Source organism: Salvelinus fontinalis, chromosome 30 (genome assembly GCF_029448725.1).
Source record: "Salvelinus fontinalis isolate EN_2023a chromosome 30, ASM2944872v1, whole genome shotgun sequence".
NCBI classification, from domain to species: domain Eukaryota; kingdom Metazoa; phylum Chordata; class Actinopteri; order Salmoniformes; family Salmonidae; genus Salvelinus; species Salvelinus fontinalis.
The window spans coordinates 32,593,518-32,613,500 of NC_074694.1; the positions used below are offsets into that span (position 1 = coordinate 32,593,518).

Genomic DNA, 19,983 nt, shown 5'->3' on the forward strand with positions numbered 1-19,983 from the left:
TACTTTTACTAAGAGTATTAGTATATTATTAATTGACTGACCCGGTCTCTCCAGATCTCCCAACAGTAGTATTTCTAGGGTCAATTTTAGATCAATGTTCTGCATTTTTATCCATTTCTGAACCTGAGACCAGAAACAGGCTACCTGAGGGCAATACCGAATAAATGGTCTATTGATTCTGCATCCTCACAACATTATCTGCAGAGCTTCGATGATTGAATGCCCCAAATATTCAACTTTTTGTTGGTGGCAAGAATTCTATAAAATAATTTTTGCTGAAAATCTTGAATCTTGCATTGTTTTATATATCAACTCATACATGGAATTGGTACATCAAAAATCTATTTTGTTATCTGTATGGCACAGCTGTCAACATCCTGGTCCTCAAATGAAACTGGTATACTTTCCTGTTTATGAATATTTTTATTCCTCTGCCATTTTTGATCCTTTATATTGGGCAGACAGACCAGTTCCCTGTACCTCCTCCTACAGGTATTTTATTAACCAGGTTTTATCAATAGGTGCCCTTCTTTGCGAGTTATTGGAAAACCTCACTGGTCTTTGTGGTTGAATCTGTGTTTGAAATTCACTGCTCGACTGAGGGACCTTACAGATAATTGTATTTTGTGGTGTACAGAGATGAGGTAGTCGTTCAAAAGTCATGTTAACCACTATTATTGCACACAGAGTGAGTCCATGCAACTTATGTGACTTGTTAAGCAACTTTTTACTCATGAACTTATTTAGGCTTGCCATAACAATGGGGTTGAATATGACATTTCAGCTTTTAATTTTATATTAATTTGTGTATAGGCCAGTGACACAAAATCTAAATGTAATCCATTTTAAATTCAGGCTGTAACACAACAAAATTCAGAAAAAGTCTAGGGGTGTGAATACTTTCTGAAGGCACTATATGTAATTGTGGCTAATGTTTGGATTGTGTTGTTTGGTTTTCACTTATTTTCTATCTGTATGGAAATGCAAATGTAAGCCTCTGTAATATTGTGCTTCACATGTTTATGTTGTGAGAAAGAATTAAGAGTTAAGGGTTTTCTGATTTTATTTCAAAGTACATTACAAATTCCTTTTAAATTATCTTGAATCTGAACCTTTTTGCCAGTTTACTTTGATCCTTTTACTTTTATGATCAAAGATTGTGGTAATTTAGTAATCCATTAACTGGAAGGAGGGTAAGCCATTTACATGACATGAGGGATGGTCTGTTTTGTTTTCTACAACTCTCGTTCAACTCTGACCAATCACAGCAAAGTGGGTTAAATTCGCGCGTGCGCTTTTGATACATTGTGTTTTTGTTGATATCCTGATATTATTAGGCTCCGAGTTTAGCTTTCTGAAGCTAATAAACCTCCCCTTCTTTGGGGGGTTTTACTATTATAGCCAATTGAGACAATAATAAAATACCATAGCTAGCTATATGAAGGGCTGATGGAGAACACAAGGAATTTGGTGAGTTCATTTCCCCGATATGGTCCGTCCGCTTCCGACTTGTTGTGTAGCTAGCTACGTTAGCTAGCTCGCTAACGTCGTTAGTTGGCTAACATTAGCTAGCTAGCGCTCCCCCTTCGTTATCAGATTGTAGTAAGAACAGCTGATTGAATCACCAAACATGCTAGATAATATCCATTAGCCCTGATGTGAAAATGAATATACGGATGCTTTGTGCGTTTTTTACACGATAACGGTCTACTTGTTTATTGAAAAATGTATTGCAAGCGGTCTTGTAACTAGTCAACGTTAGCTAGATAGGTCTGGCTAGCTAACTAACGCTATGGTAGAACTGGAATAACAGATATGCTAAGGCCTCAGCTCTCACATTCATTCTACACAAGTCGGTTAGTTACTTAGCCAGCTAAGTGTGCTAACTAGAACATTATAAATGGCTAGCCAGTAACGTAGTGCAAAACAGATAATAGGGAAATCATTTTACAGTAACGTTACTGTCATATGCAGAAGAGGAAGTGGTCAATAAATGCATACTCTGAGACGGCTTTGTAGTTGTATAGGAAGGTAACTGCTATTATATATGCTAACTATGTGGCTAAGACTCAGTCATTGCTCAGTAAAATGTTATATCATACTATTAACGTTAGCTCTATTGGTATGGATGTTGTTTCTCATCTCATTGATTCCGGTAGCTATGTACAATGCATAGCCATGTAACTATCTGTATCTGTCACATATGTGCGACTGTTGTATCACATTGTTTACCATACCCAGTTTCCAAGTATACCAGTTTTCAAGTCAATATTCTATTATGACTATGCCATAATAAAACATGTGGTTACGAAAGTTATAATGACTTACTTTTTGAAAGAAAAACCAAAGTCATAATAACGAATGATAGCTCTCTTAGTCTAACTCTCCACAAAAATCTAGCACAACATTATAGACTCACTCCCTCTCTCTGCTCCTTCCAGGCTGAGCGCACCCCGCGTTCGGAGCGTAAGCGTCAGGACTCTTTCGGTATGTTTGATGGGTACGACAGCTGCAGTGAGGAGAGCACCAGTAGCTCCAGCTCAGAGGACAGTGAGGACGAGGTGCCATCCATCCCTGCCAGCCTGCCCATCATTAAGAACAATGGACAGGTTTACACCTATCCCGACGGCAAGGCCGGCATGGGTCAGTACGGACAAATATTGATATAGAATCTGAAGATATATATCGAAATTGGTCAGGAATATCTATGGGTCAGTCAGTGTCACTCTGGGGTGATCACACAAAGCAGTTGGGGATTGGTGGATGGAGCCGGTGGAAGAGATTGTGAATTAAATGGCTGCCTGTAATTGAGGTTAGACTATAGAGTGTGTATTGACATGTATCCCGGCCTGCAACTGAGAAGAAGAACTGATAAAAGAATAGATTACTTTGAATGAATTGGAATTTCCTGCTGTATTCTGAGTTTCCTGTGAATGTTTATGTGTTGCCTCTGTTCTCCAGCCACCTGTGAGATGTGTGGGATGGTTGGAGTGCGAGACGCCTTCTACTCCAAAACAAAACGCTTCTGCAGCGTCTCCTGCTCTAGAAGTTATTCCTCCAACTCTAAAAAAGCCAGTATAATGGCTAGACTCCAGGTAAGCATGATATGCCCAACTATGTTCTGCATTTTGTTTTAGCCAGATGGTAGAATGAGAATATTTTCTTATATTTCCTTTAGAAATGCAAGAAAACATCAGTACGATTTGTGAACATATTTACCTATTTTCATTCTTTATTGTTATGTGCTTTTTACTCGAAGGGTAAACCACCTACGAAAAAGGCCAAGGTCTTACAGAAACAGCCTCTCATGGCGAAGTTGGCAGCTTACGCCCAGTACCAAGCAAGTCAACAACAACAAAACCTGGCTAAATCAAAAGCGGGTGAGTCCCACTGTAGACCAAACATACAGTCTCTCATATTGTTGTAATGGAGAAGAATGACCTTGAATGGAAAGTTATTTCAGTCAAAAGAATACACGTTCTCTGTATTTTCTTGACCCAGTATAGTGAACATGTGATGTTGACCTTGTTCCTTCTCCCATACAGTAGTTCCTGTTGAGTGCTTTGATTGGGGAAGATACATCTGTAGCAATAACCTGGTTGGAGCACCAGTCAGCTGCTTCAAGCACGTACGTTTAAACAATAGCCAGACATTCAAATGGTCTATTACAGATGCGAAGGTTATACATCAGTAAATCTACGCTGTTTTGATCAAAACAATTGTCCCTTGTGGTAAATAATATGAAGTCGTGTCATATTTCTCTGTGTCTTAGGTCCCTATGGGTACGTGCTGGGGAGACCTAGCTGAAGGAGTGAGGGTGGAGGTGCTCAACTCCGATACTATCCTCTCTACTAAAGTCTACTGGATAGCAGGGATTGTCAAACTTGCAGGTAAGAATACATCTAAACACATGGAGGATTTTATAAATATTGTACCTGGGGTACAATAGAAGTAGTACGTGGCTTTTTGGCACTATGATCAGACTATACTTGTATGACAAGTATAAGGTATTCCTCTTAGAAGAATGCACGGTAATGAGGTTGTAATGATGTCACGTCAAACATTCTGTTTTATCTGTTGTCGCTTTCTGTTTTGTTCTCTTCCCAAGGGTTCAAGGCTCTGCTCCGGTACGAGGGTTTTGACAACGACACCATCAGGGACTTCTGGTGTAACCTCTGTGTTCCAGAGATCCACCCCGTGGGGTGGTGCGCCTCCAGTGGGAAACCCCTCGTACCTCCCAAATGTAAACGTCACTCTAATAATGATCATAGTAATACGCTTTGTTTTGAACTTGCCTTTGATAAAATAGTCACATATTCCCTAACAGAAGATGAAAAACCAGGTTGATAGACTGATGGCGGATATGTTTTCGTATTCTCTCTCAGCGATACAGAATAAGTACTCTAACTGGAAAGCTTTTCTTGTGAAGCGACTCACTGGAGCCAAGACACTGCCACCGGACTTTGCTGCAAAGGTAAGATTTCATAATTACGAGCTGCAGAGGCAAGGATGATAGCCTAAGCACACCAGTATTTCTACTTGCACATCATCATCTGCACACCTATCACTCCAGTGTTCATTTGCTAAATTGTAATTACTTCGCTACTATGGCCTATTTATTGCCTTACCTCCTTACTCCATTTGCACACACTGTATATAGATTTTTCTATTGTGTTATTGACTGTACTTTTGTTTATCCCATGTGTAACTCTGTTGTTTTTTGTTGCACTGCTTTGCTTTATCTTGGCCAGGTCACAGTTGTAAATGAGAACTTGTTCTCAACTGGCCTACCTGGTTAAATAAAGGTAAAATAAAAAATAGAGCTCTAAAAGCTCCCACTCTAAACCAGGGGTTGGAACCGGTTCAGGGAACAGAACCAAAAACTGGAAAATAATGTACATTTTTCAAAGAACAGAAACGGAACAGGGAATGAAAGTGACCTCTACTGCTCCGGTACAAAACCGTTATTTTTAAAAGCATGGAACCGGTTAATAACGTTCTTCTTTTACATACAGTGCTTTCGGGAAGTATTCAGACCCCTTGACTTTTTACACATTTTGTTAGGTTACAACCTTATTCTAAAATTGATTGTTGTTTTTTCCCCTCATCAATCTACACATAATACCCCATAATGAGAAAGCAAAAACAGTTTCAGAAATTGTTGCTAATATAATGAAATATCACATTTACGTAAGTATTCAGACCCTTCTCAGTACTTTGTTGAAGCACATTTGGCAGCGATTACAGCCTTGAGTCTTCTTGAGTATGACACTACAAGCTTGGCACCTGTATTTGGGGAGTTTCTTCCGTTCTCTGCAGATGCTCTCATGCTCTGTCAGGTTGAATGGGGAGCGTTGCTGCACAGCTATTTTCAGGTCTCCGGAGATGTTAGATCGGGTTCAAGTCCGGACCTAGGCTGGGCCACTCAAGGTCATTTAGAGACTTGTCCCGAAGCCACTTCTGCGTTTCTTGGCTGTGTGCTTAGCGCCGTGGTCCTGTTGGAAGTTGAACCTTTGTCCCCCCCAGTCTGAGTTCCTGAGTGCTCTGGAGCAGGTTTTCATCAAGGATCTCTCTGTACTTTGGTCCGTTGATCTTTCCCTTGATCCTGACTAGTCTCCCAGTCGCTGCCACTGACAAATGTTCCTACAACATGATGCTGACACCACCATGCTTCACTGTAGGGATGGTACCAGGTTTCTTCCAGAAGTGACGGCATTCAGGCCAAGGAGTTCGGTCTTGGTTTCATCAGATCAGAGAATCTTGTTTCTCATGGTATGTAAGTCTTTAGGTGCCTTTTGGCAAACTCTAAGCGGGCTGTCATGTGCCTTTTACTAAGGAGTGGCTTCCGTCTGGTCACTACCATAAAGGCCTGATTGGTGGAGTGCCGCAGAGATGGTTGTCCTTTCTCCACAGAGAAACTCTAGAGCTCTGTCAGGGACCATCAAGTTCTTGGTCACCTCCCTGACCAAGGCCCTCCTCCCCCGATTGCTCAGTTTGGCCGGGTAGCCAGCTCAAGGAAGAGTCTTGGTGGTTCCAAACTTCTTCCATTTAAGAATGATGGAGGCCACTGTGTTCTTGGGGACCTTTAATGCCGCAGAATTATTTTGCCACCCTTTCCCAGACCTGTGCCTAGACACAATCCTGTCTCGGAGCTCTATAGACAATTCCTTCGACCGCATGGCTTGGTTTTTACTCTGACATGCACTGTCAACTGTGGGACCTTATATAGACAGGTGTGTGCCTTTCCTAATCATGTCCAATCAATTGAATTTACCACAGGTGGATTCCAATCAAGTTGTAGAAACATCTCAATGATGATCAATGGAAACAGGATGCACCTGGGCTCAATTTCGAGTCTCATAGCAAAGGGTCTGAATACTTGTGTAAATAAGGTATCTGTTTTTTTATTTGTAATAAATTAGCAAAAATATCAAACCTTTTTCACTTTGTCGTTATGGGTTATTGTGTGTAGATTGCTAAGGATTTTTGAACAATGAATACTTTCCGAAGGCACTGTATTTCCAGTCCCCCCAAAAAAAAAAAAAATAAGGGCTTATGGCCTACTGACACCCAGTGTGATTCACAAGATAAGGGGACAGGGATGTTTTATTAGAGAAGAACAGATTAACCTTTTCAATGCTAGTTAAGGATACTATAGTTATCACATTTCACATTGGATTTATTAGCTACAAAAAGGTAATACGTGTTTTTAGTTCTGGTGCCGCTCTGCACACACAAGCTTGTTAGATAGCTCTGGTCCAGTGTTAAACCTACTCCGTTCAAAGGACTTTGAAAGTTCCTCCATAGAAGCCGCTCCTCCGTAGATGGGCTATATTCTGTGGTCCTAATTCGGGTAATGCATGTCATAACAAGATTCCCAGCGCTTCAAGCCAAGCCTCCTCCTCCGCTCTCTCCCCAACCGCACAATTTCAGTCGTATCTCATACCCTACACTTGTCTGTCCATTACGTATGTTAACAACTAGCTTGCCCGCTCCATAGCAAGTTGCTCTATCCGCATTGATTGGTGTAGTAATTTAATGAGCTAAATGTAAAAAAAAAAAACTGTCAATTTTCACATGTTAAAGGGAACAGAAAAGAACAATATTTGTTTTGAACTGGTTCATAAATTTATTTTGCTGGTCGGAACAGTGGGGGAAAAAATGTGTGGTTCTGTTCAGATCGAAATAGTTGTAAAAATATTTTTTGTTTCCAGTTCCTGCACTAAACACCTTCCATTCCACCCTCTCTAACCAGGTCCATGAGAACATGCAGTTCCCTTTTAAGAAGCTGATGCGAGTGGAGGTGGTGGATAAGACGCACCTGTGCCGAACTCGGGTGGCTCTGGTGGAGCAGGTGATCGGGGGAAGGCTGAGGCTCGTCTACGAGGAGAGCGCCGACGACTTCTGGTGTCACATGTACTCCCCGCTCATACACGCCATCGGATGGTCCAGGAGCATCGGACACCGCTTCAAACGATCCGGTCAGTCAAGTTAGTTGGTTTGGGTAGTTAAGTTGTCAGTGAGTTAGTTAGTTGGTTACTCCAATGTGTTTGTTTTCTGGCTCTGATGGCAATGATTGTTTTCCAGATGTGTCAAAGAAAATCGATGGTCAGATGGACGCCCCCGCCCCGCTGTTTGCCAAGGTAATGTAATACGCCAAGTGGAGTTACAGTGGCCCAAGTCTTTGTGCCTCTGTGGTTTCTATTGATATTTTCCTATGTATGGATCCGGAATGAAGGATGTGTCTGTGATGTCTCCTTAGGTGAAGGATGTGGACCAGAGTGGTGAATGGTTCAAGGACGGGATGAAACTAGAGGCCATCGACCCTCTAAACCTCTCAGCTATATGTGTAGCCACTGTAAGAAAGGTAACTGTCTCACCCCTCAGCTATATGTGTAGCCACTGTAAGAAAGGTAACTGTCTCACCCCTCAGCTATATGTGTAGCCACTGTAAGAAAGGTCACTGTCTCACCCCTCAGCTATATGTGTAGCCACTGTAAGAAAGATAACTGTCTCACCCCTCAGCTATATGTGTAGCCACTGTAAGAAAGTTATGGCAACAGTTTGGATTGTTACCAATGGAAAACTTTCATATAGGGCAAATTCAAGGGGCATTTAGCCCAATCATACTTCTCCACTGTTGGTACCCCTGGATTGGGGATTCCATGTTCTTATTTTCAGTCCCCTGTAACCTGTTCAGGTGTTCCGTTGTATACGTCTTGTCTTGATGTTTGCTGTCTGTTTCAGGTGTTGAGTTGTATACATCTTGTGTTGATGTTTGCTGTCTGTTTCCGGTGTTCAGTTGTAGACGTCTTGATGTTTGCTGTCTGTTCAGGTGTTGAGTTGTATTCATCTTGTCTTGATGTTTAATTGTGTCTCAGGTGTTGGCAGACGGGTACCTCATGATCGCCATCGATGGGTCGGAGGCAGCTGATGGCTCAGACTGGTTTTGCTACCACTCCACTTCTCCCTCCATCTTCCCTGCTGGCTTCTGTGGAATCAACAACATTGAACTCACGCCCCCTAGAGGTACATTTCTATAGCCCCTTTTTCTTTCACAGACTACAACATTACTTCACTCCCATTTAATTTTTTCATTCAACCATTGTTTATTTGATTAAGGATAGTCTCATTTAGATAAAAACTATTGGGACAAAGAGATACTAAGGTAGTTTTCCTTCCTCTTCCTTTCCTTCTCTCTGGCCTCTATGGTCGGGGGTTATATGTTAACCCAGCCTTACCACTGACTTTGCCCCACAGGGTACACTAAACTGCCATTTAAATGGTTTGACTACCTCAGAGAAGCGAGTTCAATAGCCGCTCCTGTGAAGCTCTTTAACAAGGTAGGACTGATTCCTGACATCGTGGATTTGTTGTTTTATTGTTTCGCCCGGTCCTGTAGTTCTGTGTTGTCAGTTACACGATGCCAACATGCGTTTTGTTCTTCTATGATCACATGAAATATACAAATGAAAAATATATGTTGATATGTTGAGTATTCACCCCCCCCCCTGGATTCTTTCCACATTTTGTTGCATTACAAAGTGAGATTAAATTATATGTAATTGTGATTTTCTGTCATTGATCTTCACAAAATACTCCATAATGTCAAAGTGAAAAGAACATTCCACACATTTTCACAAATTAATAAAAACAAAAATACTAGAATATAGTAGTTTCGTAAGTATTCACCCATTTGTTTAGGCAAGCCTAAATTAGTTCAGGAGTAAAATGTGGTTAAACAAATCACATAAGTTACATGGACTCAGTTTGTGTGAAATAATAGGCATGACATTATTTCAACTACAAAAGACCAGGGAGCTTTTCGAAAGTCTCAAAGAAGGGCAGTGATTGGTAGATGGGTAACAATAGCAAATCAGACATTGAATGTCACTTTAAGCACGGTCAAGTTAATAATTCTGCTGTGGATGATGTATTAAACCACTCAGACACAGTTGTTCTTCTGAAATGAGGTGCAGGACAGGAAGGAAACTGCTCAGGGATGTCACCATGAGGCCATTGGTGATTTTAAAACAGCTACAGAGTTCAATGGCTGTGATAGGAGGATCAAAAACATTGTGACGCTGCAATAATGACCAAAAAGACAAGAAGTATAAAAACATATACTGAATATGCATCCTGTATGCAACAAGGCACTAAAGCAATACTGCAAAAAAACAAAACGGCAAAGGAATAAACTTTGTGGCCGAAATGCAAAGCCTTCGGTTTGGGGCAAATCCAACACATCACTAAAGTCCTCATTTTTTTGCATGGTGGTGACTGTATCATGGTATGGGTATGCTTGATATCAGCAAAGACTGGGGAGTTTTTCCGGTTAAAAAGAAACAGGATGTAGCTAAGCACAGCTAAAATCCTCGAGGAAACCTGCTTCAGGCTGCTTTACACCAGACACTGGAAGAGGAATTCACATTTCAGCAGGACAATAACCTAAAACACAAGTCCAAATCTAAACTGGAGTTGCTTACCATGAAGACCGTGAATGTTCCTGAGGAGCCAAGTTACAGTTGTGGCTTAAATCTGCTTGAGAATCTATAGCGAGACTTGAAAATCACTGTCTAGCCATGATTCCCAACACCTTGACAAAGCTTGGAAGAATTTTGAAAAGAATAATGAGCAAGTGTTAAACTATCCAGGTGTGGAAATCTCATAGAGGGCGATTTCCACCTGAGTTAAGCGAGCCTAAATGGATTGTAAATCCCTTAATGCACTTTTCTCTCTCCGCGTATTCTGACCTTGAACTTGTTCATGAGAATAGCATGCTATTCACCCTCTATTCGTTTGGGGTGGAGATCAGATAAATGAAGGTGTGGCGGAGGTGTGTCTACAGATTACTTAATTTCCCAATATTTCCACCACCTTTATGCACAAGGAAACCAGGAATAAGGTTTAGCGAACCTACCGGTTCCAAGTGAGGAAAAAACATCGACTTAATTTTTCTTGATAGAAGTAACACCATTCTCCATGCACTGTAATGTACAACTTGATAAGAGCTAGGTTAAATGAGGAATCAGTTTGGATAAGGAATTGTAAAAAATATTTTACCTTGTAATCGCTGGAGACAAGTGAAACCAGTCACATGGCAGCAAACTGAAGCATATCAACATATCTTTCCCGCTGTAAAGTTGATGAAATACTGTGCCAGTATGTACAATTTAAATTGTACAGCCTTTTAACTTGCAGCCAGGGATGTGCACTCTCGAATGTCTTAATTACAGGCTACCAAGACATTCTCTATTTCCTGTTTCTATCATGTTAAAAATGTGTCACTATCAGTATCGACCATCGGTAGGCCTAATAACCACATATATTCAACTGCCAATTTACTGTTGGTTCCCTTCAGTTTGTATAGCCTACATTATCATTCCATTTAATTACATTGTTTCGTTTACTTTCATTTGCTTCCTCTGTAAACATCATCACGGCTGTGTGATTTATTACTGAGGATCATTAGTAACCGTTGATAATATAAGAAAAAAGAAATGTAGGCTAATTAAATCGGATCGCAGGCCAAGCCGTAACAGTGTGGCATAATACTTGGCCGTGTCATCACACAGTTCCATGGTTAGTGCTGGCAATAAAAGAGGAGGGTATAGCCTAACATTGTGCACTATTCTCCCTATTATAATTTGACGTAGACTAATCTTTCAACATTACCAAGAGTTGAAGAACTCAACGTGGCAATTTTCTGAATGAGTGAAACCGTTTTTTTCTTCTTTCGTGTGTAAAGTCTCTCCAAACCATTTTTTTTTTAAATGATTCATAAATACTTTCCTAAACTTAAATCATCTGAAATAACCTTAAAAATGAAATGTAGCCGAATGTGCATATATTTAGATGGCTTTCTTTCATCGATCCCTAATATTCTGAGCCTGTTTTCTCTATATATTCTAGTCTGTCGACAAAAGGTACAACGTATTTAACGGGATGTCTTAAGATAAATGTACTGAAAACCCTATTGAATAAAAACTCCACGAGGAAATCTGTTGGCCAGCAAGTGGGAGGGATTTCAGCGGTTGTATGAAGTTTATTCAGAGCGTGCAAGGTAGCCACACCTGCAGAGCATGTTACGTGACTGAATAATGTAAGTCTGAATACCAAATACTGAAGTCTGTAGGAAAGGCATAAATTCCTAGGTCTTTGTAACACAATAAAATGTGAAGAAATCCAAGGGGGGTGAATACTTACGATACCCACTGTACATCTTTGTTGTAAGAAAATGCTTCAAAATTGTCATGGAAAAAGAAAGGAGAAAAACACTGGATTGAGCCTTTAACCTAAAAATATCTCTCCTCTTTGCCTCCGCTATCTTGTTGCCCCTGCCCAGGATGTTCCAAACCACGGGTTCCGCCAGGGCATGAAGCTGGAGGCCGTGGACCTGATGGATCCCAGGCTGGTGTGTGTTGCCACAGTGACTCGGATCGTCCACCGCCTGCTGCGCATCCACTTTGACGGCTGGGAGGATGAGTATGACCAATGGGTGGACTGCCAATCACCTGACCTCTACCCCGTGGGCTGGTGTCAGCTGACCGGCTACCAGCTACAGCCCCCCGCCGCACAGAGTGAGATCAAGCACTATAGTTCTACCCAAATATAACACACTAACATGCTCAGACATAAACCAACCTCTACCCTTAGGTTCTCGTTGATGGATTGGATTAGGTTCCAGTGATATGTCGCCAATTACTCGATAACATTCAATTGGATTCCCAACTAGGGTTTAGTATTTTCCTTCCCCGGAAAATTGCTAACACACCTGGGGCATCCCGGTGTTCCTGTTCAAACCAGAAATGCTATTTATTCTCTAGAGTCTAGGGGGAGGGGGGTCTTTAGTACCAAATCCCACAGAAACGCATTGAAAAACACATTCATAAATGGCAAAAAAGACAGTCCAAAAATAGATCATAAGGTTTTGAAGTGTCTGTCCTATATCTAGGAGATATAAAGCTCAGGAAATATATATATATATTTTTTGACACATTTAACCCTTTTTTCTGGGGGTAGGCACAAAACTCCATACTTCCATTCATTTTATTTTTAAGTACCGATTACCTTCAGATGAGTCCCATGACACTTGTGGGGGTCGTAGAGCAAAACGGAGAACACCGTCGTGTTCATGAGAATCTCCCCTTTCCACTGTGAATTTCTGTAGGCGGATGCGGTGGATTGAGACGCAGCTCTTACAACAAACAAAACATGTCTCTAGCTTAAAAGAGCATGTAATAAGAGCATGTAATACCAGCGAAAAAATCTGACCTGATAATACCACTGTAAATGGAGAAATAAATACACATGAATATGATGGTGTCAAGATGTACTGTATTTGTTGCCATTTAATAACTCCAAAGTTCTCTGTCACCGCCCTATTTCGTTGAAGCGCTGTTGGCCGACTGGTAAAATATTATAAGGTTACCTTTGACTGAAATATGTCAGACAGCTTGTTTGTCCTTTTCTCTCCCCTTGCACTTGGCTATCAGGGGGAATTTGGGAGGGTTGTGGCTGTTTTTACTTAATGCTAACCGACTTATTGTGGCGACTTTGTCACAGGGAATATATATGATTCTTTGCTGAACAAACAAATAAGCAAGTAGAGGAGATTCAACACTATGGATAGCGCAGTGGTTGATCAATTTCCTGCTAATCTGACTAGTAAGCCCGATGTGCTTCCGCTTTTTAAGTTTAACATCATGGAACAATGTTGTAAATGTCTCTTTCGTACCCAGTGTAGCTGCTGTTTTGTTAACAGTGAGTAGACTAGCACATGTTGAACCTCTGCCAATGCCACACAGCTAGTTTGGAGATTGTTTGTGAATGTAAGATGGAGATTTTCTACTGTAATGAGAGGTCGCATGTAACCTACACATGATAGTCAGCAATTCAATTTATAAAAACCAAGTGTTTCTGTAATTGGGGACTTTATATTGAGTAAATATGGTAGGCTGCTAGCGTTGTGATGACTGGTTTGATTTATGAACGAAGCCAGAGAGTAGGTATGTCCGTTTCATGGAGCTATTTGGACGTGCATATTTAATATTTTTGCATTAGTTAGCCATATCATTTGTATATTATTGGTCCACGGTACCGTTCATTTTCTTTCTCAGGAATCAGGAAGGAGCTAGGTCGGGAAATCTTGTGATACCGGTTACCGGAATTACACCCTAGTCCCGAACTAATAGGCAGAAATGTACCTTTGTGTCAGTAAAACAATAGGCAACTGTTTATTTACTGCTAATTTATGTAATTTCAGTGGCCAGAGAAATCCCACCTGCTGTACCTAAGCAGAAGAAGAAAGCTCAACAGTACAAAGGCCAAAAGAAAAGTGAGTTTTCACTTCTTTCCTCTTTTTCCCCCTCTGTTGGTCCACACTCTGGTGGGGTCAATCTATCTACCCTTTCTCTTATTGGTTAGTTTTTTTCTTGTCTGTTCCTTGGGTTCTGATTGGTTGGCATGAGTCACATGAAAGGAAACTGTGGTACTCGGGGTAAAAGCCAAAGAGGTGGGGAAGGTGCTTGTAACACCAGGTGTGACGGTCCAAACACAGCTTGTTTCACACTTCAGGGAGTGGTTTAGCAGGGATATGTGCAGAAACGTGGTCACACACACCACCAACGCTAGCTGATTTACTTGAGTCTGGCTTACCTGGTAGCTTACCTGGGGTGTATTCAGATTATGTAAGGTTCTAGAAAGTTTCATAATGGAACAGAGATCATTCTCTGAACCGTTTGAAAGGTTTTGCAACAAAACAATTCATTGGGGCCTGGTGATTGGTGTTTTGAAATATTATATGAAAGGACTTGGAATATGTACATGTTATGTAATCTCATTAAAGCATGGTGTTATCTAGGCCTTTGCCTAATACACACAATATTATCTATGATGAATAAATGAATGCATTTACTAGATTTTTCCAAATACATATAAAGCAACACTGTGCAACCAAACATTCAAATCTATACTGTTGGGAGCGCTAGCATCCTGAAAACACCCCTGGTAGCTTACCTGAGTCTGACTTGGTGTCTAGAGCGGAAGATTCCGGTTGGTCGACGGCCCTTCAGTCAGGCAGGCAGGAGGAGGAGCCTATCAGGGGAGGAGGAAGAGCAGAGTCCGCCCCCTTACTCCAGCCAGGGCCCCACTATGGTCCCCCGGCCCCGCACCCACCACCACCACCACACCCACAAACCAGGTAACACACTAACAATGAATAACAACTGAGACCTCCACACAGACAGAGGGCGGTAACAGGGGCCAGTCCTCATCCACTCTAGGTCCTGACCTTCATGTGTGATCGCTGTGTGTCGGATGCAACTGCAGGAAAGAAAAATCTATTTGATCTATTTCTGTGTCATGTTATTGAAGTGGAAGTATTAATGTGGAAAATGTAATTTTCTCTTCCCACCTCATGATGTGTACTAGGTGAGCAAAAGTGGTAATATGATTTACTGTGTATGTCTGTTCGTATTACAGGAACTGCAGGCTCAGATGGAAGGCTAGGTATTAAGTCAGCTGCTCCTGTGTTGCAAAGGGTTTTGTGAATAACAATTGTTTTGCTATTTTGTTCTCTTGGAGTTGAAAAATGAATGCCCTGTCTTGGTATGCTGGAAAGAGTTTTGCCTATAATTTTGAGATTCATCTAAACCTCAATTTGGCTAACGCTCTCTCCCCCTCTCTCTCCTGCTCTCCAGAGTCTCTGTTGCGTCTGAAGGAGGAGCCGGCTGAGGTGGATGAGTTCACCTTCTCCCAGGGCATCTCAGATCAGGAGAGCAACGGCTCGGGTAGCTACTACATCAAACAGGAGCCCTGATGATCCGGGGGACAGGGGCCTCGGGCTAGGCCTGGGAGGCCAGGGGGAAGCCGGGTAGGACAGGCCAATGGGAACCTCCTACATCCCCCCCAACTAGGATAAGACATCTTTAAACCAAGACAAGAACAACAGGGCAGGGAGCATGGGGTGCTCTAAAAAAAAACATATCCAGAGAAGCCAGCTTCTTCCACCCCAATCAGGAGAGAATGCTACCGGGGTACAAAACACTGAGTGACTTCATGCCTTGAAACCCCAACCCTCACCCCACAAATTAAGCTACTTGGGGCTCCCCAAAACCACCGAGGGGCGAGAACCCTTCTGAGCAGCTACAGCCTCAAACCCTGGCGCTCTGATAGACAGTCACTCATTCACTGAGACAGACATACCATATGAACAAGGCTAACGGGTAACTGGACACTTCCCAAAGCCACCGGCCCGGAAGAGGCCTCTTATGATACCTGGACAATCTGATTTAAAATCCCAATTCCCTGGATGATTGGATACGACTGTGGCTCTCTCTCTTCCTCCCTAAATGCATCTATCTAGGGTGCATTAAGAGCCTCTCATTTGGGTAGTCTCTCTCCCCCTACCTGCCAGGCAGGATCTCTGACTCAAAACTTGGGGCCCAAACACACAGTCACCTGGACTAACTGTGACAGATATTTCTGAGCCAGGTCTTGGTTTATTTCTTTCAGGTAAGAAGGCTAGCCGCACATGGTGGGATTTAATTTCACACGGTCTTGAGAGGGAGGGAACAAGTTGTATAAAGCAGGATGATTATTATTATTTTTCAAACATGTTGCCAGGTGGACTTGCTTTGATTTGTTAATAGTACTTGAAGTTTTCAGTTGATATTTGTAAAGTTTCTGTTTTTTGTTTGTTTTTGCCCTTTTTAATTGGAGGGTTGTTGTTATTTTGACTTAAACGCTGATTTGTTATCAACCTCTCTTTTGGGGGGGAGATACCGTCGTGGTGTAGATATTATGAGGATCCATATTCATAGATGTGACTATTCAATATAGAACTATATAGATATTAAGAATTGTGATTTGACGAGAGTGGGTTTTGAAAAGGTGTTGTATAAATCCGAAACCTTGCTGGTGTGATAGGACTGACACTCTCAAACTAGATGGTGTTTATGTCTTAATAGGGTAACTTGCGTACTACTTAGTATTGGCTATGCATACTAGGTAGCGCTAATGTGTCTATTGGGATACACTAGATAAACACTGTCACAGATTGCACTACAGGAACAAACAACCAGTCTCTGGGTTGTTGGAACCACCCATTACCATGTCAGCAGCTTTAGAATAGAAGGACCGGACTTAGCTAATGTGTGCATCTGTTTTCTTAAGTACAGGATACTACTCCAGAAACAAAGCTAAACCATGATATACTCTTTATTTTACTCTACCATAATGTCGTAACCTATTTTCCTCGAAGAAAACAAGTGTAAACTTAGTACGTCTGGCCCTAAAAGACAGAAATTATTTTAGTAATCAAGCAAAGTTGAATCCTAAAATGACGTTGTAAAGCAGGCTGAGAAACAACGTAGGCGACATTTCATGGATGACTTCCGAGATATGCAAAACCGGTAATTTTATTTCAGTGGTGTTTTTCCTCCTGTGTATGGGTAGTTCTTTATTTCAGAGCCATATTGATGCGTACTGGTTAAGTATTCAACCGAGCCACTGGATAACAACTTTATTGTTGGTATTAATGTCTTTTATTAAACACTGCTTTGTTGATAGTCTGTAAGTGTACGTTCATAAAACCAATGGGATCAGAGTGGAGTAGGCTATAGCAGGAGAACCTTTCCCATTGGCTTCTTTATTCACCAGTTAGCGGTCATACATTTTTATACGATTCCTGATTGGTTGGAGATCCTCCTGAATCTGCTTGTGTGTTGCAGCTGGTACTGAGTGGTGGCGTATCTGTATCTAGACTTCCTTTCTATCTTTGTACTACCTCCTGGTGAGCTTGGCAGTCAAATAGACAGGGTTGGGGCTCATTGTGAATTCATAATGGGTCTCAAATTTGAAATGCAGGTTTGGGCAACCTGATATACCATATGCAAATAAAATAATTATATCCTCATATGTTTGACTTTAAGACTAGACCGCAAACACCGATATTTGTAACATAGCACATTTGAGGTAGTCCTCGAAATGGAATAATATGCAATAATGTTTTCTGTATTATTTTGCTATGTCACATCCATGAATTATAACACCCTAAAGTGATATTAAGATACATAAAATATATTATACTTACATCGGTTTACCTAAATTCTATTGCATAACTGTGAGCTATGGTCTATAATCAGAATAGAATGCTTAGGTTTGTTAGAACCACACGCTATATACACTTGAGTGTACAAAACCTTAAGGACACCTTCCTAATATTGAGTTGCCCCCCGCCCCCCACAAACCAGTGCGCCTGGCACCTACCCCGTTCAAAGGCACTTAAATATTTTGTCTTGCCCATTCAACCCCTGAATGGCACATGTACACAATCCATGTCTCAAGGCTTAAAAATCCTTATTTAACCTGTCTCCTCCTTTTCATCTACACTGATTTGAAGTGGATTTAACAAGTGACATCAATAAGGGATCATAGCGTTCACCTGGTCAGTCTGTCATGGAAAGAGCAGGTGTCCGTAATGTTTTGTACACTCAGTGTAGAAATAGACTAGTACAGAAAAATGGGTCTAGCTCAGTGATCGTCGCAGTTGTTGTGAAATTACCTATAATCTCTCTATACCAGTAAGGTTGACGATTAACTTCTCAGGAAATGTTTGCTTTTTCTTGTCTGCAAGGGTCAAGCAAAGCACATTAGTTAAAATCAAACAGAACGTCATTGCGTAAAGTTACTTAAAAGAAAAGTCTTAATGGAACAACTTGCTCACAAATTGTTTCTTCTTGTCCATGTCTGAATGTTGATTTCTCCCGTTTTGATATGGTTTGTTGTGTTCAGTGATTTACTGTTCAGTTGGTTGGTAAGGTATTTTATATAAACCCTTCATGTACTAATGTTCTAACAGTAACAATTAAGATCCCTTGGATCAGCTTTCAGTTTGACGCCGTGCTTTGTGTAGATAGGTATGTGTTATCCTCGTTGTTTCCATGTGTTCCTTTTCCAAGGGATGTATAGTTTCATACTTTCTGCCAATATGCATTTCCTCTCTCTGTTGATTTAGATTGAATTGTTCATCATATTAATTAAGGTTATATACAATGTCCAGCAGAGCAATAAAACGGAGTGTCTCGCTATACCCTTATGTGTAAAAGGTTTGGAGTTCAGGATTTGCTTTTTTTCGGTGATTCACTTGATGAAATTCGATCTGGCACAGACTTTGACTAACTAGATGAGAACGAAGCATTAAAGGATGATGGTCATCTTAACCAATTTACTGACCAAATTACATTGTCGCCGTAAGGAAAATAAAGACACGGATGTTTATAGACTAACTTTGCTGCTACTTTCCAAATAACCCAAATGATTCCTAACGCACAATCAAACACAGCAAACCGTTTCTGCATTTTGAAGAAAGGTTTCTACTTTTTCAGTGATACTATGCCTCTTTCTTTCTTTATTCTTAGAAATGTATGTCAGAATATCCCAATATCACCTAGAAGCCCAATCCAAAGTCAACACCTTGCCTCTCCATCTAGACACTTCTGAATCCTTCTTACAGATCTGAAAGAACAGTTTGGGTATAAGCAATGACATTATAGGCTCACATCTATCCGATCTGTTCAGATGGTACAAGGGGCAATTCAGGAAGTGTGTAGATCTGAGGGGCTGATTTGGGGGTGGGTGCACTGATCAAGTTAAGAGTGCATGCAGAATAGTGAGGTCTTTCTGTGGTCCTGTACTGAGCTTTTTTTTTGCTGTTATGGTCTTTGGTCGTGCTACCGCCCGCTAAATCGACCTCTAGCCCATAACCCTAAGTATCTCCTACAGATCTGAAATGATTTGATAGGTATGAGAAACATGGTAATACCTCCAATTTGCCCTTTTGGTAAGCTTGGTGGAATTTGAGCCATATTGCTTACACCTATCCAAACCTTTTCAGACTCAAACATGGTTTCTAGTGGTGGTAGGGGCTAGGGAGTCAATCTAGAATGCGGTGTCTGTTCATTGAATACTAACACGGGTCTCTTTTTGTATGCGACAAACCCTCTATATTCAGCCATTATATCATGGTGCTACATATATTTGATAACGTGATTATTAGTTATTTTATTGGGGAAATAATTCTCAATTGTAATTATGAATGGAGGGGCTTAAGTTGTTTTGATTTATTTTGGATAAATAAATGATTTGTTAAAAAGATTGATGAAATTATTAACACTGGCCCTTGTGATACATATTAAGTTGCAGTGTAGGGTTTGTAAATTTTTTTGATATTGTGTCTATAAAAATTAGGTTTCCTTTAATCATTATGGTAATTTTGTGCTGTGATCAAAGTTTGATAGACAATTCCTTGAATTTGTAAATATACCAAATGTTTGGGGACAATATTGGTTGTATTATTTGTTTCTTTGTTTACAATCATTGAAAACTGTTTCCGCATGGCTGTGAAAAGGTATATCTGTTGGTGATTTTTGTAAGAACTAACTTTTTACACTGAATAAAATGATACTTATGAATTACTATATT

General features: G+C 40.9%; 1 protein-coding gene across 2 annotated transcripts; it reads left to right on the forward strand.

The window, feature by feature from the left end:
* The first annotated feature begins 1,184 nt into the window (after positions 1-1,184).
* LOC129829060 (MBT domain-containing protein 1-like) lies at positions 1,185-19,976 on the forward strand. Of its 2 annotated transcripts, XM_055890523.1 has the most exons (17): positions 1,185-1,470; positions 2,442-2,643; positions 2,962-3,095; positions 3,260-3,380; positions 3,546-3,628; positions 3,773-3,890; positions 4,109-4,243; positions 4,386-4,474; positions 7,256-7,481; positions 7,588-7,643; positions 7,763-7,867; positions 8,382-8,529; positions 8,761-8,843; positions 11,846-12,080; positions 13,766-13,837; positions 14,540-14,701; positions 15,201-19,976. In XM_055890523.1, exons 1-17 carry the CDS (start codon positions 1,450-1,452, stop codon positions 15,317-15,319), a joined length of 2,109 nt encoding a protein of 702 aa, XP_055746498.1. In that variant the 5' UTR covers positions 1,185-1,449; the 3' UTR covers positions 15,320-19,976. The 2 variants fall into 2 exon arrangements, with proteins under 2 accessions (XP_055746498.1, XP_055746499.1); XM_055890524.1 differs by lacking the exon at positions 14,540-14,701.
* The last annotated feature ends 7 nt before the right edge of the window (positions 19,977-19,983 follow it).

What these genes read in the sequence shown, in the direction of transcription:
- LOC129829060 (XM_055890523.1), top strand. Translation starts at nt 1,450, where the DNA reads ATGGAGAACACAAGGAATTTG. An exon ending in CCTGGCTAAATCAAAAGCGG is followed by an intron (nt 3,381 to 3,545) that starts GTGAGTCCCACT and finishes TCTCCCATACAG; the next exon opens with TAGTTCCTGTTGAGTGCTTT. An exon ending in GTACAAAGGCCAAAAGAAAA is followed by an intron (nt 13,838 to 14,539) that starts GTGAGTTTTCAC and finishes CTTGGTGTCTAG; the next exon opens with AGCGGAAGATTCCGGTTGGT.